At 45.5% G+C, this 25,431-nt stretch overlaps 1 protein-coding gene across 1 annotated transcript in view; it reads left to right on the plus strand.

Annotated features, from left to right (window-relative positions):
• Positions 1-24,918, plus strand: part of LOC309352946 (androgen receptor-like) — a gene marked incomplete at its 5' end in the record, with an annotated part of 105,342 nt that extends 80,424 nt beyond the window's left edge. Inside the window, 3 exons of the mRNA XM_081881770.1 lie at positions 5,122-5,238; positions 15,479-15,766; positions 24,669-24,918. Of these exons, the coding sequence (XP_081737896.1) occupies positions 5,122-5,238; positions 15,479-15,766; positions 24,669-24,691 (428 nt within the window). The 3' untranslated portion in view covers positions 24,692-24,918. The remainder of the gene's footprint in view (positions 1-5,121; positions 5,239-15,478; positions 15,767-24,668) is intronic.
• Positions 24,919-25,431: the final 513 nt, after the last annotated feature.

Genomic DNA, 25,431 nt, shown 5'->3' on the forward strand with positions numbered 1-25,431 from the left:
GCCCCGCCCCTGGCCAGATGGTGAGTGGCAGGAAGGAGCAGGGCCCTCAGACCCCCACACAGGAGAGTCCTCCTGGGCAGCCGAGCACAGCAGTCCTTATGGGGCTTCAGGCCCCGCCCCTGGCCAGATGGTGAGTGGCAGGAAGGAGCAGGGCCCTCAGACCCCCACACAGGAGAGTCCTCCTGGGCAGCCGAGCACAGCAGTCCTTATGGGCCTTCAGGCCCCGCCCCGGGCCAGATGGTGAGTGGCAGGAAGGAGCAGGGCCCTCAGACCCCCACACAGGAGAGTCCTCCTGGGCAGCCGAGCACAGCAGTCCTTATGGGGCTTCAGGCCCCGCCCCTGGCCAGATGGTGAGTGGCAGGAAGGAGCAGGGCCCTCAGACACCCAACAGGAGAGTTCCAAGTGCGAGACGGGTGTGCGTCTACCCACACCGACGCATGTGCAGTTCTCCTGCCAAAATGATTCTCATGGGAAACAACTTGCAAGCAGGATCTGATCCCTCTTCCCTCCCATGGCTTCCAGCAACCAGTATCCAGAAGCATTACTGCTTCCAGCTGTGTAGGCAGAGCACAGCCATCCTGGCTCATAGCCATCAATAACCCTCTCCTCCTCAGTTCATTGGCCTAATGCTCTTTTCAAGCCATCTAGGTCAGTGGCCATTGCTGCCTCCTGTGAGAAGGCGTTCCATATTTGGCAGTGTGGATTTATTTTATCTGCCCTGAATCTTGCAGCATTTGGCCTCATTGGATGTCCGCAAGTTCTAGCATGTCAAGATTGCAGATGTCCCTCTCACACCAAGAACGCAGTAAGCTGGCAGTTGAATTGTGCTTAGATTTATTAGTATTTACACAGTAGTTTCCATCTGAGCTCACAGCTCAATCATCTGCCGAAGACGACGTTGAGCTCACTAAAGGGCGGGTTCTCCTCCAACAGGATATCCTCCGTTGGCTGCCCCTCCTCCTGTCGGACTGACGCCAGGCCTGGACCCTACTCCTTTGCCATGTCTGTGGTTTGTCCATCCCCCTCTGGAGCCATCTCCACTCCCCTCGGAGCAATGTCTAAAGGCTGCAGCTCCTCTGAAACTGCCTCTGTCTGCCCTATGCTATATTGGGAATTGACAGCCTGCATTCCAGGATGGGAGAGGCTTGCATCACTCTCCGTGTGGGAAGGAAGCAAGCCTCTCTTTTCCCCAGCCTGCCTCCCCCCTCTTTGGAGTCCTTGCTGTCACTCTAGAAAGGGGCATTCCTGACATAGCGTTATGCAAAAGGGAGACAAACAACTGATTGCCAGTTCATTTCCAGACCTAATTCCTGGCTCCTGTGGGAGAGAGTTCCATGATTTGACTATGTGCTGCATCAAGAAATACTTTTTCTCCATCCTGTCCTGTTGTGCTGTATGTGGGGCTCCCCTTGAAGACAGCTCAGATGAAACATTAGTCCATGATCTCCTAATTATAGGTACTGAGATTCCAAAAGATTAGAAAAGACTTTTTTTTGTACACGACAACAGCTGCACAGATGTTACTAGCTCAAAGATGGAAGGAAGAAACAATCCCAACCAGAGAAGAAAGGAAGGCCAAGCGGCTAAACTAGGCCAAAATGGCAAAACTCAGGAGGCTCAGGAACCAAGAGGACAAGAACTTTAAAAAAAGAATGGGAAAATTTCATAATATACTTAGGAGACCATTGTAAGCAAATCAAAACTTTAGCTGGACTTTAACCTCACTTGTAAAGTAACAAAAGCTATGGACAATCTAGAAGGTAAAAAAAAATGTGGTATGCAGTTGTAAACACTGTCATTAGGACCCACTTAGGGGAAGGGGAGGTGAGAGTCTGGAGATTTAGAGAATCTCTGTAAATGGATGTATAAACAATTTTGTTATAAATTTGTATTTGTAAAAGCAAATGAAAAATATTTTCATTTTTTTTAAAAAATGTATTTACTTTAGTCACCATCTGGAAATGTGTAGAGTGCACGTTGGTTTGTGTTGTTATTTTATTACACAGCATTTTTAGTCCTGCTTCAGCATCTTAAGCTTTTGAGCACGCTTTGCATAAATGATAGTTAATATTTTGCCCTGACAAAAGAACGTTTTGCCAGAGTTTGAGTGGCCACCAGTCAATAATTCTTTAGCTGTAGTGCAGGGGCTTGGACTCGATGGCCCTTGGGGACCTTTAAAATCCTACAATTGTAAGATTCCAGCTTGTCGCTTTGAGCCCTTGATGCTCTGATTACCTAAACCTCTCACATTAAGAGCTGTACACATAACATTCACATTCTTTATTATGTCTTTCCCAACCATCTCACTTCTCCTTTTCCCTCCTTTTGTACCATTCCTGCCTGGAGATAAATCCATCCCCACCTTCCCTCCCAACTAACCCTATTGTGAGCCCTGTTCATCCACCCCCACAAAAAAGTCCAGGCAAAAACACAAGAAAATATCTGTGTGCCGCAACTCTTGCACCCGGGGTACAAACCAATACATCCTCACATTTATTTTTCTGTGTTTAATCATCACTTCCAAACCATCTATCTCCACCCACCTTCCACACATCATAACTCCCCTTACCATCCCAAACAACACAGCACACAAACAACTTTCCACACTCACTCATCCCACCAACATATACTCCCATATGGGGGGGGGGGATAAGTTGGAAGGGAGCTTGCAAGTTCCCCTAGTCTGAAAAAAGAAAAAAACAGCCCCATCGAGCCACCCCGGTACTCTTTCTTCCTGCCTTCCTTCTTCATCTTCACTTCTTATATTTAACTCTGTCTTTAAGATCCCATGACTTTTTCTCATTCTTGCTTTCCTTCTTCTTCTGCCACCCCTGAGCTTGTTCGCTTTCTTCTCTTAAGTCATTTTCTTCTTCTTCCAAGTCTGGAGTCCCCTTAAAGTCCTTTGGCAACTGCAATCCCACATGTTTAAATAACGCCACCATCTGCCGTTGATCTTTTGCAAACAATCTCTCTCCTTTATACTGCATTCTTAAAGCAAATGGTGCCATTCTCCAATTGTATTTCATATCTTTTTCTTGCAGCACCATGGTAAACACCCGTAAATTCTTTTTCCTTTTAATTGTTTCCAAAGATAAGTCCTCAAAAACCATCACTTTCTTGCCATGGTACAACAGTTTATCAAGTCTATCCAAGTCTTTCAGTGCCTTGAATACCTGCTTTCTCTGTTTATATCTCCCAAAGCACATTACCACGTCTCTCAGCCAACTTGACTCATTTCTCAGCTTCCCAACCCTATGTATGCGGTTGAGCGAGTCTTTCAAAATTCCCAATTAAGGCAGCAAATTGGCCATCCACTCAATCACTTTCTCCATATCTGGAACATTTTTTAGACGTAAATTTGACCTTCTGGCTCTATTTTCTAAGTCCATTAATTTATCATTAACATACTTATTGTGTCTCTTCAGTTTCCTAGTCTGCTCTTGCAATGCATTAATTTTTTTCTCATTGGCCTGTGCCATTTCCCATGCATCATTTACATTTTCTGCCAACCGTTCTACTGTCTCGGCCAATTTAGAGAGTTTATCTTCTACTATTTTTGTAACAGCCTTGGTGTCAGAGCTGCCCGAAGTCCCAGCTCACAGAGGACCAACGCCAGGTCGTTGTTATATACAAAAGTCTTTATTGAAGTTCAGTCTCTATTTCAAAGCCGTGGCGCGCAGCTCTACGTCTTGAACCCTAGACCGCCGAAGCTCCGTCTGAATCTCCTCCCCTCTGACACCAGTTTAAGACTCTAGCCCTGCTCCACCTCTTCCTCTGCTCTCTCCTCCTCTGGGTCCTCCTGTCCGCTGGGGCATTCCCCTTTCTGGACTCTTCTGACGCTGAGTCCCCTGACTCCTCCCCCTGCCTCCAGCAGGCTTTAGGACCTGGTTCCCAATCCGGGTTCTCTGCTGTCCCGTGCGCCTGTACATTTGAACTTGGCTCTCGCGCCAACCCAGTGACCTTCCTCCTGACCGTTACACTGCTTCTGTCACTGCTTCCCTCTTCCGGGAGGCTAGCTGGACCTGACCTCCCCTCCGTTCCCTGACTCTACGATGGAGGCGTGGTCAGCCCTGACTCTCTTCTCTCCCTGTTGGGTGAGACGCTGGCCCTGATACCTGGGACTCTTCCCCCCCACTATGCTCTGGTGGGAAAGCTGGTCCTGATCTCCAACTGCTGCTCTGGGAGTCCCCGCTGGCCCCTTGCTTTTGGAGTGTCCCCCTTGGAACCCCCCCTTGCCCTGGCCACCGGCGCCCCCTTCTGTGAATCTTCTGATTCGCTGGAGAGGCTCATGGAATCTCTCGGGACACTGTCATCTTCTCCTACGCTGCCCTCAGATTCTTCCCCTTCGCTCTCCATTTCCTCTCTTCCCTGTGCCTCTGCTCCTGAGCCCCTGACACTTGGTAATACTGTTCTTTGCTCCTTCTATGGCTTTTAAAATTTCTTTTTGAAAAGCTTTAGACTTAATAACCTTTGTTTCGGACTCCACCTCCAAATCTGAAGCTGCCATACTTTCACTCCCAAACAATGCATTTAAGAATAAATCTTTCTCATACTCCCACTTTATCCACCTTCAAAGTGTTTCCTCCAGCAATTATGCAGACTAGGTCATACACTTTCTTGGGCTTAACAAAAAATTCCTTCCAGTAGCACCTTAAGGACCAACTAAGTTAGTTCTAGGTATGAGCTTTCGTGTGCATGCACACTTCTTCATATACACACACGGCTACCTATCTGTAACTTTCTTGGGCTTGTTATTTTCCAGCTTTTTCATCAAAAGGAAGGCATTTCTTTATAGATTTCTCCACATTTCACCAGAAGTTCAGCCAAGACGCCTCTTCCCCTTCAGCCGAGCATCAGCATCTTAAGCTTTTAAGCACACTTTTCATAAATGATAGTTAATATTTTGCCCTGACAAAAGAACGTTTTGCCAGAGTTTGGGTGGCCACCAGTCAAGGATTCTTTAGCTGCAATGCAGGGGATTGGACTAGATGGCCCTTGGGGACCTTTAAAACCCTACAGTTGTACGATTCCAGCTTGTCACTTTGAGCCCTTGATGCTCTGTATCTAGTAAGGGGAGGATTGCCACTTTGCATTCATGATGTGACCTCTTGATGCTTTTAGGCAAACAGAAGTACCTCTGTGCCAGCCGAAATGACTGCAACATTGACAAGCTCCGAAGGAAAAACTGCCCCTCCTGCCGCCTTCGGAGATGCCATGAGGCCGGGATGACTCTCGGAGGTAATCCAGCTTCTGTTTACAACTCTTTGATTTTTGCAGCATACCTGATTTGCAGGGCCAGATTTAGATGAAGAGTGGCCCTTGGCTACTTGTAAGGCCCCTCCCAATGCCCCTCCATCACGACTGGAAGAAAATGGAAGAGTGTTATAAACCAACTTGAGCGAAGCCAAGGATGATGATAGGTATTTAAAATTCTGCAATTCACAATTTCTCCTCTAAAGGACATAAGATGTTATTGCTAAATACCATGGTGATTTAAAAAAGGCATAAATGTTAAAATTAACACTGAAAAACATTTGCAATAAATGAACTTTGTAAACCTTTTGTGGAATAAGCATTAATTTTTAGGAAAATGAAGTTCTTTTAAAAAAACCTTCTTTTAAAAAAAACCCTTGAGTTTACAAATTATATTGCTTGGGAAGTATGACACTTTTAGAATCTACTTTATGTTGCCATTAAACAGTCAGTTTTAAAACACATATTAAGAAGTAAACAACAACCATCAAATACAGTAAGACTAAATCCCCCCCCCCCAGCCTTCCTCATGGTAAAATCATCCAAAACTTCATCAAAAATTGTTTGTCTAAGTTTGTCACTTTCAATGTACAGAATCCTCAGTGCGGACAACCTCTCTTGAGACATCGTGGTCCTTAATTCATTTTTAATTCTTTTGAGTCTTGAAAAACTCCTCTCTCCCAAGCTAAGAAAAACCACAAGATTGCTTCCACATTAGGAAAGGCCATCTGAATTTTTTCCTTGTGTATAATTTGATAAAGGTCTGTATGAGACAGAGAGGGCTCTGCTGTAAGCCTATGGTTTTGTGTCACATATAGGTGAAAGTGCAAAAGTTCATCAATAAGGTTCAAGTCAATATCTTCTGGGGATGCTTCCATCAACCTTGCTGAATTTCTCACTTAGATGCTGTCAGATTAGCAAGAATGGAAAACAATTGTGCAACATCACTGTACACTGTAGTTCTTCTTTTTAAATTGGCTTCAAGTGCATCTCATATAGGAATAAAGGATTTTATCCTAAACTTACCTCTTGAAGAAAGTGCTTCTAAGGCATCAGGTGCACTTCTGCCATTTCTTTGCCGTTCCCTCACTCTTTGTCTCCTTGTTTTGGAGTTGACATTTGGCAAGGTGGCTTTTGCTTATTTCTCAAGCTCATCAAAATCTTCTCTAATTTTCCTTAAAAAATCCAGAAGTGAACTGTGAACAAACTTGCACAAGAACTCAATAATAGGTCTGATTTCTGAAGGGCTTTGCTGACCTTGTGAATGACCCAGCACACGGGTCCAAAAATGCAGCACACGGGTCCAATTCCATGAAGACGTACAACACCTTATAGAAATGACACCAACAAACCCTTCGATAGCTAAAGCTAAAGCAAGGTCTGGAAAGAGTTTACAAACAAAGCAATAATTTCAGCCTTTTGAGGGAGAATATACAAGCCACTCTTGGCTCTATGTTTTCCCATTTGCTTTTGTTGAATAAAAAAGAATTTTTTTGCAAAACCTAGACTGCTTTTTGTACACTTGCTTGGAATTTGAAAATGTTCCACAATGATGCACAACTTGAGAGGGACCCCTCTCTGCCCAATAGGATACTTCCTAATGTGATAATTCTGGCCACAAACCAACATCTGTTACAGTAGGCAGCATCATGGCTGCTTCCTCATAATGAGCTTGCTGAGCCTCCGGGTTGGCACCTCCGGCAATGGCGGAGTTCCTCCGATCGGGAGGAATTTGCTCCGTGGAAATCAGGGTCTGACCGCCACGGCGAAGGCGGAGACCCACTAAAATCACAGGCGGGAGAAACTTGTGAACGTGGGATTCGGCTGGCACCCTTTGCGTCTCCCCTGCTCGCGGGGAAACCCAGTTTTGGGGATCCGGAGCGACGTGGGGTGAGTGGCACGGTGCTTCGAATTGACTGCTTTTTTCACAGAGCGAAGCCGCATAGCTGCTGCCGGAGAGCGCTGACTTTTTCCTGTGGACAATTTGACTCTAAACAACTACCCGTGAGTAGAACGGAAAATTGGATTTACAAACGTCTTAATTTGGTACCGAAACGGGAAGGTTTCAAACAGGAAGTCCGCCTTCCCCTTTTGTAAATAGATTGAAGCAAAGAAGCTGCAAGCTAAGGTCTTGGAAAGCCTTATGTAAAGGATTAAACTTCCATCGATTAAAATCATTAAACCCCCCTTGGAAGCAGGAGAAGAGGGGGGGGGGATTTTGGACCGTGTAAGCCTGCAGGAGAGAGTGATAAAAATTAAATTACCACTGCTTTGAACCTGGAAACGGGCTGCCAGTAGATTGACGTTTTGGGAGAGTTCGTTGACTGTGAATAAAATGTATGTTGACAGTTAGTTAAATAAGAGAAATATATTGTTTCCATTGCCCTCTTCTGCGTTTAAAAAGGAGGAAAAGTAACTGAAAATTGAAACTAACTTTACTTTTGGAACTGTGCTTGAAAGGACTGATACAAGTGGAGACTGTTTCCTTCTAGAGGGAGCTTTTGAAACTGTTACGAGAGTGGAGCTGGGGAATCTCCAGCTGCAGGATAAGAACTGTGAGAATCAAGGATTGGCCTTGGACCATTTAAGAATGTCGACAGGAGAAGCCTTAGTGACTGCATTATGTAAGATAAGCTATTCGTTGGAACAGCTTCACAAGAAGACGGATGTTATGGCTACTAAAATTGATAACTTGGGACAAAAAGTGATTAATTTGTGACAAAAAGTGAGTACCAATACAGAAATTATTCAGGATTTGCTACAGGAATCTACTTTAGCAGAACAAAATGTGGAGAAGGAGAAAGAGAAAGTTGTTGTTGTCGAACCTAAAGTAATACAAGTGGGAGCCTCAGCCTTACAGAGGCAAATTGAGGACTATAAGTTGAGGCCCTTTATGATTGAATCTAGAAAAAGTCAGATTTTGAGGATCGAAGCCCGGCCTGAACTGGAGAAGGAAAGCTGGAAAGATCCCTCTATGCAGGGATTAATTGACTTTTGGGACATGGACTTGGGTCAGGAGGAGACTGGAGTTCTGGGGGCCTTTGGATTTGGCGGAATCTTGAAACATGTCCTGAAATACTTCATGGATTTTAGCTTTAACTATGGAAATTTGGCTGACCTGTCGAGAAGGAACAAAAGTATTGCTAGGTCGGAGTTTCCCCGAGATCTGCTCTATAGCATTAAAGAATATGAAGAAGACCTGCAGAAGGGACTTGGAAAAGAGTTAAGAGCCTCGGACATAAGATCTCCAGGTTGATGGACTGTATGGAGTTGATGGAAGTGACTGGCAGCGTCCGAGACCAGGGAGAGGAGATGGTGGAAGAAGATTGGAAAATTTAAAGTCTATATATAGAAACATTGTAAAATTAATGAGTGATAGAAAAATGTTGGAATGAAATTTTATGGCCTTAGTAGAAATGTTATAAGGAGTTAAGCTTAAATAAGTATACTAGTTTTAATGGAAATAAGATTAAAAATATATTAAGACATTTATATGGTAGAAAATAGAGAAAGATGGAAAGGAATTGCTGAAACAATTAATGGAAGTGGAACACAAAGAGGGAGGTGAGAGGAGGTTGATGAAACAAGGGAATGAAAGATAGAGTATGGAAAAGGTATGATATATGTTTTTAAATTGTTTTTGTTTTGTTTTATTTTGTTTATTGTGTTTAGTTTAATGTGTTAAGGTTGTGTTTTGTATTGTATTGTTTTTTCTCTTTTTTGTTTTCTTTCTCTTCTTTCTTTTTTGTAAGCTTTAAAAGTAATAAATATTATTTTTTTTAAAAAAAACCTAATGAGCTTGCTGTTCCACATCCTGCTTCACTGTTTCTCTTTCAGGGAAGTTTTTGTGGGGTTGCATGCTAGTGGTTGGCTCAGGCTGGGTAGCTTCACTCTTGGCTCTTGTTGCTTCAGTGAGTGGTTGATGCAAGAAAGTAGTGCTTGCTCTTAACTTCATCACCACAGCATTTTCCAGTCTTTGTCTCTTGCTCTTGCTAGCACCATTTTCAAATCTTTTACACATGCTCAGTTTAGAATCTAAAAATTAAAATTAATCTTCAGTTGGATAAAATTGGTGGGCTTCTGTCCCTCTTCAGTAGCTGCTCCCACTCACTGACTTCCCTATGCCTTTCTTGAGGGGCAGTGAGACCCCTCTGGCTGACTCCTGGGGTTGACGCAGAGGGATAAAATGGTCGCTGCTTCCTGTCTAGAATAACAAAATCTGGCTCCACAGACTTTTTCTTTTACAGCCACTAGCATTGCCAAATATTAATGCAGACACAGAGTGAATATAAATAAATAAATGCATTAAGCAGCCTATTTCAGAGAAATAGAGAGTCGTAATCACAGGTTTCCTTGTGTTTTGTTCCTGTTCCTGTGTAATATGATGCAAGGTCTGTGTGTGAAGGTTGCTGTCTGCTGGGGACAGGGTCTGCTTAGATGCCCCCTTGAAACAACTTGGCATCTTTCTGGGGCTTCTTTTGTCTGGTTCCTGTTCTCTCTCTCTTTTAGCAGAGCTTAGGCAGAAGAAATTCTGAAAATGTTCTGTTCTGTTTTGCAGGTTTTGAATGGAGAGAGGTCCAGCCTCTGTGGAAAGCCAGTGTGGTGTAGTTTCAGACTAGGACCTGGGGGAGACCAAGGTTCAAATCCCCGCACTTTGCCATCATGAAACTCACTGGGTGTGGCCTTGGGCCAGTCCCAGCCCCTCAGCCTAACCTGCCTAGCAGGGGGAGAGCTGTGTGTGCCACCATGAGCTCCAGGGAAGAAAAAGTGGCAGTGCTTTCTTTCTGGGGTACGCAGTGCCAGCACCCCCCCCAATGTTAAAAGTGTGGCACTTACTATAACAACTTCATAGTGAGTTCCAGCACCTGCACCTTTTTTCTAAAACAAAAACAATAAAACACTGAAAGGTGGGAATGAAATGCAATAGATTAATCAATTCTTTTTTTTTTTAAGATTTTTATTAAAGATTGAAAAAATCAAAGAAGAAGCAATGTACAACAGTTAACAAATATGAAGTGTTTTTTGACATTGTTTGTTGTTGTTTAGTCGTTTAGTTGTGTCCGCCTCTTCGTGACCCCCTGGACCAGAGCACGCCAGGCCCTCCCGTCTTCCGCTGCCTCCCCCAGTTTGGTCAAACTCATGCTGGTAGCTTCCAGAACGCTGTCCCACCATCTTGTCCTCTGTCCTCCCCTTCTCCTTGGGCCCTCCATCTTTCCCAACATCAGGGTCTTTTCCAGGGAGTCTTCTCTTCTCATGAGTCTTCTCTTCTCTTTTTTGACATAAAAACTAAAAAAGAAAATAAAGAGTTGTCGTTCTCCACCTATTAGCTTTGTAGATGAATGCAAAACCTTTGCTCTGTAGTAACTTCTCTTAACATAGAATTGTAGAGTTGGAAGGGACCACCACGTGGCTTGAATCCAGCATGTGACTTGAACCCATGACCCTGAGGTGAAGAGTCTTATGTTCTACCACTGGAGGATGGATCGCAGCTAATGGATTGAGGTTGAATCCAGACAAGACAGAAGTACTCTTTTTGGGGTACAGGGGGCGGGTGGGTGTGGGGGTCTCCCTGGTCCTGAATGGGGTAACTGTGCCTCTGAAGGACCAGGTGCACAGCCTGGGAGTCATTTTGGACTCACAGCTGTCCATGGAGACGCAGATCAATTCTGTGATTTATCCCCCAAATCCTGATTCTCATTTAAACACAGAATCAGTAACTTAAGCTCTGGAGGCTTGGTGACATGCTGATTTGCAATGTTGCATATCTCATTAAACATTTCTTCCCCAAAATTTACCACAATTGGGTATGTCCACTACAAGTGCTTATAGTTCCTCCTGTCCCCACACCCTTACCAGGACATAGGTGAAGTATGTTTATGCATAGAGGAAAGTTTAACTGGGGTTATGCACCATTTCTGCATTATCTTCAGTATTGTTTCCTTGATGCTGACTGAGATGGTTCTAAATTACTTTTAATATTGTTTTTAATGCTGTTACCCACACTGGGACCTTAGGGTGAAGGGTGAGTAATAAATAAATTCATCATCATCATCCTCATCATCCTCATCATCATCTATTCTGTGTTCCCAGCAGGGTATTCCAGTGGCGTGGCATGAGGGGGCACAGGGGTGGTTGCCCCAGGCCCAAAATTGTTACTTGCGCAAATGTTGAACACCTGGCGCTGCCTCAATACAGCTTCCCGCTTCCACTGCTGGACTCTGTTGAAAATGGCTTCTCCATGCAAACCAGGAAGTGACCTCTCCAGACAATGGAACTACTCTTCTTTTCTTATCTCTGTGGCTGTGAGCTCCAGGGTGACGCGGAGGCCATTAGGCAGTTGAATGCACATGCATACTCCACCCGTTTCCCTCCCTTCTCCCCTTCCATGCGGCCCTGGGTGCTGATAACCCATGCTACACCACTGGGGTATTGCAGGAATACTGCCTCTAATTTGAGATGTTCCAATTGGCTAAAGTCAGTAGGTAATACCAGTAGCTGTCATGGCTAAAAGAAATTCAGCCATATGGTAGCTGAGAAGCCCAAAGTCCAGCAGAAGCTAGGAGGTTGGCTTATCTAATAGTGTATCCACACAACAATTTCAGTGATCGCAAGAAAATCCTGCCCATGCTATCTCTTGGCCTGTTGGCTGTGCATTCAGTGAATCCTTAGAAGCTTCCAGAATTCAGCCATCACACCGCTGCCCCTGTTGCTGCTTTAGTAGGTGTTGTGGCTTGCCAATACCCACATTCATAGAATCGTAGAATTGTAGAGTTGTAAGGCACCTCCAAGGCCCACCTAGTCTCATAGGCGCCGACTCCATGGGGCCTGAGGGGGCCTGAGCCCCCTCAAAAATTCGTTTGGGGGGGCTTTGCCCCCCCAATAATTTAAGAAAATTATTACCGTAAATTTCGCTCTATAACACGCAGATTTTTTTCTCCTAAAAAGTAAGGGGAAATGTCTGTGCGTGTTATTGAGCGAATGTGTGGTCCCTGGAGCTGACTCGCCGGAGCGCAGGGGCAAAAATAGGCAAAAATCAGGCAAAAATAAGATCGGGCGGGCGGGCGGAGGGAAGGCGGAAGCTGCTGCTTTCCTTCATTCTGCCTCAGGGTCTTACTGCCCACCCGCTTCTGTTGCTCCGTTTGCTCAAACTCAACAAAGAGCAGGGAATCCCCTGCCCTCCTGGCAAGCAGAGGGTTAAGGAAAGGATCGAGTCCTAATTCTTTCCTAGTCACACTGCGTGCAGGCTCCAGCCCACCACCTCCTCCTCTCCATGCTCTAGGGACTCGCAGGTGGGAGAGAGAGAGAGGGGGCTGGCTTGGGGGGACGGGGACTTTTGCCTTCCTTTCCTCCCCCCCACCCCGTTAAACTCCTCCCCTGCATTCTTAGCCAGCTGCTTCTCCGCACACCCCTCTTGTGCTTCTTGTCCCTTCTGTGTTTTTCCTTCCCTCCCCATTTAAAACGTGGTGACAAAGCACGGATCCACATGGATCCTCAGGATTTTTGCATTGGGTCACCCCAAATTCACCATCAGATCACATTGCATGTCCATGGCTACAGTCTGTACCAAAAAAATCACGTACCCACTGTTGCCTGGGGCTGCAATGGTGCAAAAACGTGGTTACAAAGCATGGATCCACAGGATCTTTGCACTGAGTCACCCCAAATTCACCATCAGATAACATAGCATGTCCATGGCTACAGCCTGCACCAAAAAAATCACGCACCCACTGTGGCCTGGGGCCACAATGGTGCAAAAACGTGGTTACAAAGCACGGATCCACATGGATCCTCAGGATTTTTGCATTGGGTCACCCCAAATTCACCATCAGATCACATAGCATGTTCATGGCTACATCTTGCACCAAAAAAATCACGCACCCACTGTTGCCTAGGGTCACAGTGGTGCAAAAACGTGGTTACAAAGCATGGATCCACATGGATCCTCAGGATTTTTGCATTGGGCTACTCCAAACTCACTGTCAGATATTAAAAATCTTTATAAAATAGAGAATTAAATACATACATGTCAGGGCTGCCTCTAGGTCCCAGCTCACAGAGGACCAACGCCAGGCTGATATTATGTACAAAAGTCTTTATTGAAGTATAGTTTCCATTTTAAAGCCAGAGCGTGCAACCCTACGTCTAGACTCTAGATCGGCGAAGTCCTATCTGAATCACTTCCCCTTCCGCACCAGTTTAAGATCCTAGCCCTGCTCCACCTTCTGCGCTGCTCTCTCCTCCTCTGGGTCCTCCTGCCCTCTGGGGCATTGCCCTTCCTGGACTCTTCCAACGCTGAGTCGCTTAGCTCCTCCCCTTGCCTCCGGCGTGCTTTAGGACCCGGTTCCCAATCCTCACTCTCTGCTGTCCCGCGCTCCTGTACATTTGAACTTGCTTCTCGCGCCAACCCAGTGACCTTTCTCCTAACCGTTACACTGCTTCTATCACTGCTTCCCTCTTCCGTGACACTGGCCGGATCTGACCTCCCCTCCGTTGTACGACTCTCCGAGGAAGGCGTGGTCAGCTCTGCCTCGTCTTCTCTCCCTGGTGGGGGAAGTAGTGGTCCCGATGCCTGGGACCCTTCCCCCCCCACTCTGCTCTGGTGGGGAAGCTGGTCCTGATCTCCAACTACTACTCTGGGAGTCCCTGCTGCCCCCTTGCTCCTGGGGCGTTCCCCTTGGGACCCCCCTACCCCTGGCCACTGGCGCTCCCTTCTGTGAATCTTCCGATTCGCTGGAGAGGCTTATGGAATCCCTCGGACCACTGTCTCCTCCTACACTGCCCTCTGATTCCTCGCCCTCGCTCTCCATCTCCCATCTTCCCTGTGCCTCTGCTCCTGAGCCCCTGACAATACAGAATGTTAAATTTTCAGTTTCAAAATATTAGTACTAGTTTAGTACTGTATTTCTATATTACTATAGTACTGTATTAGTTATTTTCAAATACTTAAATATTTTTAGGGTGTAAGACCCAATTAAAGCCCGTTATTTACATACAGTATTACAGTATTTACATACAGTATTAGGCATACTGTATTAACTTTATTAACTGTATTAAAGCATTAACTTTGAGATATTATTTTTATTTAATAAACCCTCAGCCTTATTCAAAGTAAGCTTAAATTAGCTATTTCACTTATTAATCAAAGTGCTATTACTGTGCGACAGCAATATTTTATGTTTTATTCTTTTAATGATAGTTTAGGATTTATTTAAATATCATTTCAGTCTTTTCAGAGCTATATATTCACTGCTCTGTAATAGTCTATAAGCATAATTGTTACTGTAAATTAAATTAGCTTTTTACGAAAATACCGTGCATGTTTATGTTTTGTTTCTTTTTTCAAAGCCAAAAAGTGTTTCAGGCTTGTCGAGTTTCCCGGAGTGTGGAGTTATAGAGAGTCGAGTTTTCGGGGTTCTAATGTTGATCATATGACTCTAAAATACTTTTAAAAAACTTTAAAACTCACTAATTTTCATCTAAAATTTAGAAAACTTCCCGGGGCAGGACCCCGGTATGGGCCCCCCCAATATTTTTTATAAGTCGGCGCCCCTGCCTAGTCTGCCCCCTGCAATGCAGGAATCACAGCTAAGTGGCCATTCAGCACACTGCAGCTGGTTCTCATCAGCTGTTAAGTGGGAGCCACCATTGACGGCTTCTTATGAGCTTCTCCATCAATTGCTGTGTGCTGGTTGCTGACCTGAATGGGGGTCTCAGTTGACCCACAGAGTGAAGTTTTCTGACTAAACTTATTTACACAGCACATAGTTGAACTATGGAACTTGCTGCCACAGGAGGCTGCGATAACCAACTAAGGTGGCTTTAATAGAGGAAGAGAGGGCTATTAATGGCTACTAGCCAAGATGGGTGTGCTCTGCCTTCATGGTCAGAGACAGCAATGCTTCTGAACACCATTTGCTGGAAGCTGCAGGGAGGGAAGGTGCTCTTGTGCTCAGAACCTGCTTGTGGGTTTCCGACTGGGGCCTCTGATTGGCCACTGAAGAGTGGATGCTGGACTAGATGGGCCCCTTTAGGCCTGATCCAGCAGCACGACTCTTCGGACATTCTTATGCAACCTCCAGGTCCAGAAGCAGTATATCTAGATTCCTTGGTTCTTTGGGGTATTTGCCATTGTGACAACAGGATTCTGGACTAGATTGGACACTGGCCTGATCCAAGCAGTCTCTTCTTCTGTTCTCAGCTCTTTTGTTCTTGTTACTTGCTGCAGCCCACAAGAGAAAGAAGCTGAGAAACCTGAAGATGCAAGAAGAAGGGGAAGCAGCTGGCTCCTCCGGTCCTAAAGAGGAGCAAGCTCCGAAGATGACCATGACACACATTGGGAGCCTGGAGCACCAGCCCATCTCCCTTCATGTCCTGGAGGCTATTGAGCCAGGGGTGGTGTGTGCTGGCCATGACAGCAACCAGCCTGATCCCTTTGCTGTCCTCTTGACCAACTTGAATGAGTCAGGCGAGAGGCAGCTGGTGCATGTCTTGAAGTGGGCCAAGGCCTTGCCAGGTAAGAAGCAACTCTTGCATTCTCCCTCTCCCTCCCATGCATCTGTTCCCTATCTGAAGATCAGACATCACAGAAAACAGTGCAAAACCCCATCTCCCTTCGTGTTGTGGTGCTTATTTGGGTTGGGTCTCTCGAAGTATGATAGGTGACCATCAGTGCATTTATACTGCATCAACTATATGCCTTGTCATGCTGACTTGCATCACTCTCAGCCAGAGAAATTTGGGTTTGTCCAGCTTCTTTAATGGAAGGTCCTTCCTGCTGGGCTCTCTTATTTACAGCTTACACATGGGACTGGTTTTCATAGCATACAATTTGCACCTCTTTTGTGATCTGCATTCCATTACTGGCAATTAAAGAGATGCTCTTTCATTATCTGCAGTTAAAATGACTGTCAGGAAGATAGCAGAATGCAAAAATCACATATATTAAGAAATGCATCAGTATAAAAATATATAGAGAGAAAATGCTCCTAGATACACAGGGAAGCTTGCCTGAGCTTTTTAGATAAAGAGTGGGAGAACAACATTTAGTAAGAATTCAGAACTCAAACTATCTAGAAAAACATCCACTTCCCAGAATCTGTTCCTCAGATCGAGAACAAATTAGGTCCCAGGCTTGTCTGAGAGGAGAAAATGTTTTTGCCTCTCTGTCTACATGCCTTGGTTTGCTTGCTTGAGCTTCTGGGTGTGTGACTTTTCACCAGCACTTCTGTTCTCTGCCTCAGACACACTTTGTGAGTTGCCTTCTGGGCTCCTTGTTGGGGGACTTGCACAAAGAACTCAGGTGTTCAGAGTTGTCTCACCTTTCTGCCATCCTTTGCTCAAGTTCAGTGGGCTGGGTGTGGTTGTGTTCTCATTGTATGTCTGTAAGAATGTAGGTCGCACTTGGAGGGAGAAGGTTCACTGACGTGCTCATGCGTCTGCTTCCTTTACTGGGCAGGGAAGCAAGGCTAAGCTTGCCTTCAAGTGTCCATTCGACAGGGGGAGCTGGTGCAGTGTACTGGTTAGAGTGCTTGACTAGGTCCTGGGAGAGACCAGGGTTTGAAACCCCACTCAGCTCTACTCAAGTAACAGTCCAGTCGGCTTCTGTATGTCCCCTGGGGGAGGGCACCCTCTTGTCCTTTGTCTTAGGCAGCAAGATGTCTGGAGCCAATGATGGCTCTCTGGTGAGACAATGTGCATGACAAACATGTCTGAATTCACACATTGTATGACCAGGTGCTCTGCCTCAAACAGCAAGGAGTTGCTTGCGTTTGGCTTCCTTGGCAATGAGAGATTACTGGGCAGGTGGGCTTTTTGTAATTTCTAGTTTGTTTTGCAAATCTCCAGATAGAGCGTTGGGTGTGCCCCACTCAGGCAACAGATCTGTACCCTCACATCAGATCGCCAGGGAAAGATGCCCATCACTGCAGACACAGCTGCCCAGCAGCCGACTCTCAACTATCTCTCCCTCTCTCTCCCTTTCTCTCCGTCTTCTTGTCTGTCCCCAGACTTTCTTTCGTCCTTTCACAAATATATAAGAAGCCATAGTGGATCAAAGACCCACCTAGTCCAGCATCCTGCGGCCCAGCAGACGCCTGCAGGAAACCCACAAGCAGGATTCAGTCCTCAGAGCCGTCTCTCCTGCAGTGTCCAGCAGCTGGCATTCAGAAGTCTTACTCCTTTTGGCATCAGAGGCTCATAGCATCAATAGCCTTTTCTTCCATTTGTCTAATCTCTTTTCAAAGCCATCCAGTTGGAGGCCATCACTGCCTCCTGCGAGAGAGACTTGCACAGTCAAACTGTGCACTGTAGGGAGAAGAATTTCCTTCTATCAGCCCTGAGCCTTCTAGCATTCAGCAGCTTCACTGGAGGTCTCCGGGTTCCAGTGTTAGAAAAGAGGGAGACAAGGTTTTCTCTGCCCATTTCCTCCAGGCCATGCATAATTTAATAAAGTCCTATTATGTCCCTCTTACTCAACTTTTCTTTTTTAAACAATTACTGTATTTTTTGCTCTATAAGACTCGCTTTTTCGCTCCTAAAAAGTAAGGGGAAATGTGTGTGCATCTTATGGAGTGAATGCAGGCTTCGCAGCTATCCCAGAAGCCAGAACAGCAAGAGGGATTGCTGCTTTCACTGCGCAGCGATCCCTCTTGCTGTTCTGGTTTCTGAGATTCAGAATATTTTTTTTCTTGTTTTCCTCCAAAAACCAGGTGTGTCTTGTGGTCCAGTGCATCTTATAGAGCGAAAAATACGATATGTTTAAATTGTAAGAAACGAAAAGAAAAACAATCAGCTGTCAAAACATTGTTGTTGTTGTTGTTTAGTTGTTTAGTCGTGTCCGACTCTTCGTGACCCCCTGGACCAGAGCACGCCAGGCACTCCTGTCCTCCACTGCCTCCCGCAGTTTGGTCAAACTCATGCTGGTAGCTTCGAGAACACTGTCCTCCCGCTCTGCCCTGCCCTGGACGTAAGAGCAAGAGACGGGGCTGCAGGATCAGGCCAAAGGGAGCCCCTCTAGCCAGCCTCCTGTTCTCAGCAGGAAAAACTCTGGACCTGGAGGCTCCCTATGAAGAGAGGAAGAGCCCTGCTGAGTCAGGCCAGTGGCAGGTCTAGTGCAGGATCCTGTTCTCACAGGGGCCGACCGGGGCCCATTACGGGAAACCCACAAGAGCCGCCTTCTCCCCTCCAGCGGCTGGCAAGGGGCGGTTGTTGTTGTTTATCCTTCAGTTGTGTCCAACTCTTCATGACCAGAGCACGCCAGGCCCTCCTGTCTTCCACTGCCTCCCTCATGCTGGTAGCTTCCAGAACACTGCCCCACCATCTCGTCCTCTGTCATCCCCTTCTCCTTGTGCCCTCCATCTCCCCCAACATCAGGGTCTTTTCCAGGGAGTCTTCTCTTCTCAGGAGGTGGCCAGAGTACTGGAGCCTCAGCTTCAGGATCTGTCCTTCCAGTGAGCACTCAGGGCTGATTTCCTTCAGAATGGATAGGTTTGATCTTCTTGCAGTCCATGGGACTCTCAAGAGTCTCCTCCAGCACCAGAATTCAAAAGCATAAATTCTTCAGCGATCAGCCTTCTTGATGGTCCAGCTTTCACTTCCATCCATCACTACTGGGAACACCATAGCTTTTACTATACTGCCCTTTGTTGGCAAGGTGATGTCTCTACTTTTTAAGATGCTGTCTAGGTTTGTCATTGCTTTTCTCCCAAGAAGCAGGCATCCTTTAATTTGGTGGCTGCTTTCACCATCTGCAGTGATCATGGAGCCCAAGAAAGTAAAATCTCTCACTGCCTCCATTTCTTCCCCTTCTATTTGCCAGGAAGTGATAGGACCAGTGGCCATGATCTTAGTTTTTTTGATGTTGAGCTTCAGACCATATTTTGCACTCTCTTCTTTCACCCTCAATAAAAGGTTCTTTAATTCCTCCTCACTTTCTGCCATCAAGGTTGTGTCATCTGCATATCTGAGGTTCCGGCAATCTTAATTCCGGCTAGGGATTCATCCAGCCCAGCCTTTTGCAGGATGAATTCTGCATATAAGTTAAATAAGCAGGGAGACAATATATATCCTTGTCGTACTCCTTTCCCAATTTTGAACCAATCAGTTGTTCCAATGCGGTCTTGACTATGCTACCACTCAGTGGATTTGTAACTGGCTGACTGACCGAACCCAAAGGGTGCTCATCAATGGTTCCTCTTCATCCTATCTTAGGGACTATGTATTGTTACACCGCATCCCATCTCTGAGAAGTGAAAAACTCCAGGGATTCCTGTGCTTCCCCCAAGGTTCAGTCTCCTTGGAATGAAGCTCAGTGGAGACTGTGGTGTCTTTAGGATATATGGTTTTATTTACACATATGTAGATAAAGGGACAGAAGAGATCACAACTTTAATACCCCAGCAGGCCCTACTCACAACTTTGGATCCATCACAGAGCAGGCAGATCTCTGTGTCTCCTGTTTCCAACGTAGCTCACACATCCCTCTTTCTTTCTTTCTTTCTTTCTTTCTTCTTCTTCTTCTTCTTCTTCTTCTTCTTCTTCTTCTTCTCCTCCTCCTCCTCCTCCTCCTCCTCTCTCTTTTTCTCTCCCTCTGCTGTTCTCCAACTTAAAAGCTAGTTGGAAAGGCCCACCCATTTGTTCTACCACACAGAGCAACTGCTTTGGTTATGTTCATCACAGTGTTTTAACTAGCCAGCCAAAGACATTACCTTGCCAAGGGGACTGGTTTGGCAAGTTTGCTCTCATACCTTCCACCCATACAGATGCAGGAACAAAGAATTGGAAGCAACTCAGGGCATCATCCAGACTGGGAGGGTCCAACACATAGTCCAAGGGCCACAAGCAGCCCTTGAGGCCTTTTTTGGGAAGGAGGCATGAGGGCTGTGGCAGGATCCTAGAGTCCCCCCGCCTCCTTCCCAAGGCCTAGTTAGTGTTTTCCCAGTTTGGGGAAGAAGGTGGGAGGGCTCTGGAGTCCTACTAGAGCCTTGTGCCTCCTTCCCAAAGCCCAGAGCCTCACTTGGTAGCTTTGATACGGTTGTGAGAGGGCTGGCTGTGTGTCAAATCTTGCCTCAATCCCCCCCCCCCATGCAACAAGGCAGTGTGCAGCCTGTGGGTTCCATGCCAAAGTACTCTTGCAGCCCACTTGGTATGGAAAGTTGGGCCACCCTGATCCAGTCTGCCCCCCTCCCCAGCTTGCAACAATTTTGATTTCCAGTGGCAGTCAATGGGCCTTTGGGGGGGTGCAACAGGAAAATAGAGGGAAAGAAAGGAAAAGCTGGATCCTGATCAGATCAGAGGAATTAAGAATGCTTGCATTACTGCAGCTGCCCTGCTTGGCCGCTTCTCATTTTTAGCACATCAGAGAGGTGGAATGTCAGCTTCCTGGAGCTTAGCAGAGAGTGACAGTTGAAGACACCTCTGTCTCTTCTTTGCTGAATAAAGACACAGGGGAGGACTTAGGTCCTGAACCACAACCCAGTGCAGCATAATTCATAATTACTGGGCACAATTAAGCTAATGAAGGGTTTTAGTGTTCTACACAGTCTGGTTAGTTTGGCTAGATGGCCACTTCCACCATTTTCATGAGCTTTCTGGCAGTGGAAGAACTTTGGAGAATACCTTTTGCCCTATAGCGGGGGCGGGGGGTGGGGAGCAAAACTCTCCAAGTCATGAAGTTAACCACTGTGGTGGGTGGGTGAGAGGGAAATTCATTCTGTCCACATTTTGATGTGAGCCTAATTTATGCTTTGCTAAACGGAAACACACCTGCCCTTCAAAATTTGCACTTCTCCACACATTGTGATATAGTTCTCAAAAATGGGGAAAGCTCACACACAAAGTGCATGCACAAATGTAATATGTAAATGTGTTATATAGGGAGGAATTTCTTGTAAAAATGTGTATACAGTACATAACAACAGTACAATTGCATCATACATACATTTAATTGTGTGATTTCAGCCATACGCAGTTGAAGGCTGAGTGCCTGAAATCGCACAGGAGGCAGAGAGCTTCAAAGCTGTTTTTGCTAGCATTTTCACAGAGTGGAAAGAGCTTTTTAACTCTCTGCCTTGCTTAGGGACTCTGGGATGCTTTTATAGAAACTTGGGCAGACCCATAAGATCTTGTGAGAATCACCCAGAGCCCAGTAAGCATGTCAGAGAGCTTAAAAAGCTCTCCATCTTGCTTGGGAACAAGGCCTCCTTGGCTCACAACCAACTTTGGAAAGGTAAGGATGGTCACTTGGGGGCAGTTCCAAGAGAATGGATCAAGTATACGAGGTTTTGCATATGCTTGCCATCCTCATATCGTACCCACAATGCAATACTGTACTAGACAAAATTGTATAAAAACAAGACTGTTATACAAAAAATGAATACAAAATGTGTGCACATTGCCATGCAAACTTTTTGCACGCTGACAGATGAATGGGGGAAACTAAACTCAAGACTGGAAAACTGAGGAAGGGAGAGAAGTCAGAATTTATGTGTCTTAGTCTGCTCCTCTGACCACTATGCCAGAAGGGTAGCATGGTCAATTGGGTGCTCTGAATGAGGTTGTACACTCTCTATCAAAAGCTGCTGAGAGATCAAGAAAGAATCACAAGGCCATCCTCTTGTCTTCTCTCAATAAAGGTCAAAGCCAATTCAGTTCCATAACTGCACATAAACCCCAACTGAGTTGTCCTAGATGGATCAGGATAATCAGTGTTTCATCCAAGTGTTTTTACAGCAACTGCATGGCAACCCTCTGCATCGCTTTCCCAAGAAGGGGGTCGTGGTGACCAGACAGTAGTTGTCAGAAACCAATGGATCCACCGGGATCGGATTCTTCAGGTGTGGTCAAGTCACAGCTTCCTTCCAGAAGGTTGGGAGCACTCCTTCCCACAAGGATGCACTGCCACATCCTGGTTCCACCAGTCATATCCCCATGGCAGGCTTCAGTCATCTAGGAGGGAAAGGCACTGAGAGAACACATGGGTGGCCGCTTCATTACAAGCAACTTGCCCAATGCCATCAAGAGGCATCAACTGAAACTCATCAACTTTGCCCTCAAAGTGCCTTGAAAACAAGTCACAATGGGATTCTGGAGGGTCTAACATTCCATTGCCTGGAGCATAGGAGCCAACTCCTAGGAGCCGAGGCCCTTTTGGCCCCCTAATAAAATATTTGAGAGGGCTTGCCCCCCAAGTTGTGTGTGCACTGAGTCATGTGATCAGTTATGTGGGGTGGGCTTACTTGCCCCCTCCCCAATGTTTTATGCAAGTTGGCACTCCTGGCCTGAAGCAGAAGTCAACAGATCCCAGACATAAGAACACAAGATGAACCTGCAGGATCAGGCCAGCAACAAACGTAGTCCAGCCTCCTGTTCTGACTGTAGCCAACCAGATGACTGCAAGCTGAATGGAAGCACTACAGCTCTCTTCCCCTCCTGTGGCTTCCAGCAGTTGGGATTCAGAAGCAACATTGCTTCCAGCCATGGGGGCAGAACATATCCATCATGGCTAGTAGATAGACATATCTGCTGTGAATTCACCCAATCCTCTTTTAGAGCCACCCACGTTGGTAGCCATCATTGTCTTCTGCGGTAGCAAGTTCCACAGTATGTCTAAGCACTGCGTGAAGAGGTTCTTCCTTTTATCTGTCCTGAATTGTCCAACATTCTAACTTCCTGTGTTATGGGAAAGGGAGAAACACTTTTCTGTAGCCAGTTTCTCCATGCCATGCATAATTCTCTAAACGCCTCTCATGTGAAAGAAACATTTGAGATGCAATGGATGCAAAGAAGTGGGCCTCCTCTTGATCTTGCTTCATATTCTTGCATGTGTACATGTAGAATTAGACATAATTCTGCAGTGCAAAAGTCACATGGGCTGCATGGACAAAGGCTTTGAATTACACTATTTGGTTACTAAAAGGCTCCAATTAGCTGCAAACCAATATGTTCTCATTATTAAAGCAAGCACTTAGGTTTCATGGTTGCTCAGGAAATACATTGAGAGAACTGATACAAATATATGATTTAAATTTACATTTTCTTTGTCATTTAAATCATGGTTTAAACAGATTATTTAAATCACCTTGATTTAAACCAATCCATTCTGGTTTGCACTGATAGTGAAAATCAATTAGAAGCATCTTCAGTATATGCTAAGTTCAGCATCACCACGATTTCAAATCAAAGCAGCCGTCCACATTCCCTTCTCTCCTACTTCTTTACACACAAAAAGCAGGTTCCTGTGACATCTGAACTATCATTTGTTCAAAGTATGATACTTTTATATCCCAGTCAGTTAACTAAATGTAGTTAGAACAATCCCCAGTTTTTCAAGCTATGACATCACAGTAAACTGTGGTTAGTTCAAAAGATATTTTCAATCTTACTTTTTAGAAGTTATGGGGGGTATTATGCTACCAAGGGTTGCCATGTTCTCTCATTTACAGAGACTGTCTTGTTCAAGTCTATTTTGTAGATAAAGAACCTTAAAAAGTTAGAGCAGGAAAGCCTTAGTAGTAGACCTGGGAGGCAGCTAGATCACCTGGTCACAGCCATCCAGACTAAGGTGAAATTCTAGTTGTATATAAAGCATTACAATTATTTCCACGTTTTTGACCATACATACATACATACATACATATAAATAAGCAGTTATATATCAGTTTGTGTCCTCTGTTTTAGTGATGCAGTTTCTCCTTTTTGTTAATGAGGACAGGGCCACCGCAGGGCAAGTCCAAGGCTCACTCCCATAATACTAACCCATGGTTTAGCGCTACATCAGAGCCAGTGATATAGCACAGCAGTCATGAAATAATCCTTTCCAAGCTCTGAGGCTGAATATTATCCATGGGGTGCCTGCATGTTTATTTAAAAATGGGAGTACTGTTGGCTGTTAAACCCTCCCCCCCCAAAAAAAAATCCCCCTGGGGGTCTCCCCTGACATGCTTCATTTTTATTTATTTTTTGCATTTTGCCTGCAGTTGTTCACTGCCAGAATGATCCATTTGCCACAAGCATATGAATGTTCGGCAACATTTCCCCAGAACCAGGGCAAGTACCCCCTTCTAGGGACAAGACTCTGTCCAGTTGCCCAGGGAGAGGGGCATGTCCACACATGATCTAGGATGTATTTCCTGTCCCATTAAATGGGCAAAACTCATCCAGTTCAGTGGCACCCTCCACAGTGAGGCTGTGAGGTTGCAGAGGCTGTTTTAATTAAGCCTTGTGCTAAAGTTTTAATTTGATTTCAATAGATCACATTGCTACAACCTGCACACACCAGCTCACCCTCTCCAGAAGCACCGATGACTCCTTGGATGCTACTAGGTTGACAGTTTGCCACCAGAGCCTTTGGGCTCAGACCCACCACACCCACATTTGCAATACCCACCACATATACCATCTTGTTTTTTGAGTTACAGGTTTTGCTCCATCGCACCCTTAACAACTTCATCACCATATTCCTGAGAAACCACCGCCTGTTGTTCTTGTCCAATCACGATTAGCCTGGATATCTACCTGCACTCCATGCCCAGACAGCAAGTGCACTTGGAAACAAACTCTTGGTTGCTGCCTCCAGCTGGAGTACTCTCTCTTGCAAAGGGACTTGCCAAGATAGAAGAACCTAAGAAGAATCCACCCAGCCAAGAACTTTACTAGAGTGACCAGCAAGAGACAGGGATGGGAAGGTCAACAATCTGCTCTTGTTCCCCTGAAACTGGTTTCTAACTCATTGCCGCTGGAAAAAGATGTGGCTTGGACCTTCCACCCAAGAGAGTTTTACTTTGATGTTGAACCAGCATCAAATGATGTCTTCCTCTATCAGTCTTAAGTTGTGGAGGGTTTTGCTTCCAAGGCCATGTTTTGAAATCCATCTGTGAACTCCACATTGGAATCTACTAACTATGCATTGGAATCTACTAACTATACATTGGAATCTACACTGGATCACTATTGAGTAGAAATTCCAATTGACAGACACCTCGGGCTTCTCTCCCTTCCTCTAATTCTAGACTTAACTGCCTTGCTATGGATGAATGTTGGTTGACAAGCAATTTTCCTTGCAATTGCGACTGGGCTTTGCAGCACAGGGTTTTCAGCTTCCTCATAGCAACGCCGCTGTTCTGCTTATACAGTTGCATAATTTGATCCTAAATGTATTTCCATGACTTCTTTTGGATCTAT

This window comes from Podarcis erhardii, assembly GCF_964252035.2.
Source record: "Podarcis erhardii genome assembly, chromosome: 12".
NCBI lineage: Eukaryota > Metazoa > Chordata > Lepidosauria > Squamata > Lacertidae > Podarcis > Podarcis erhardii.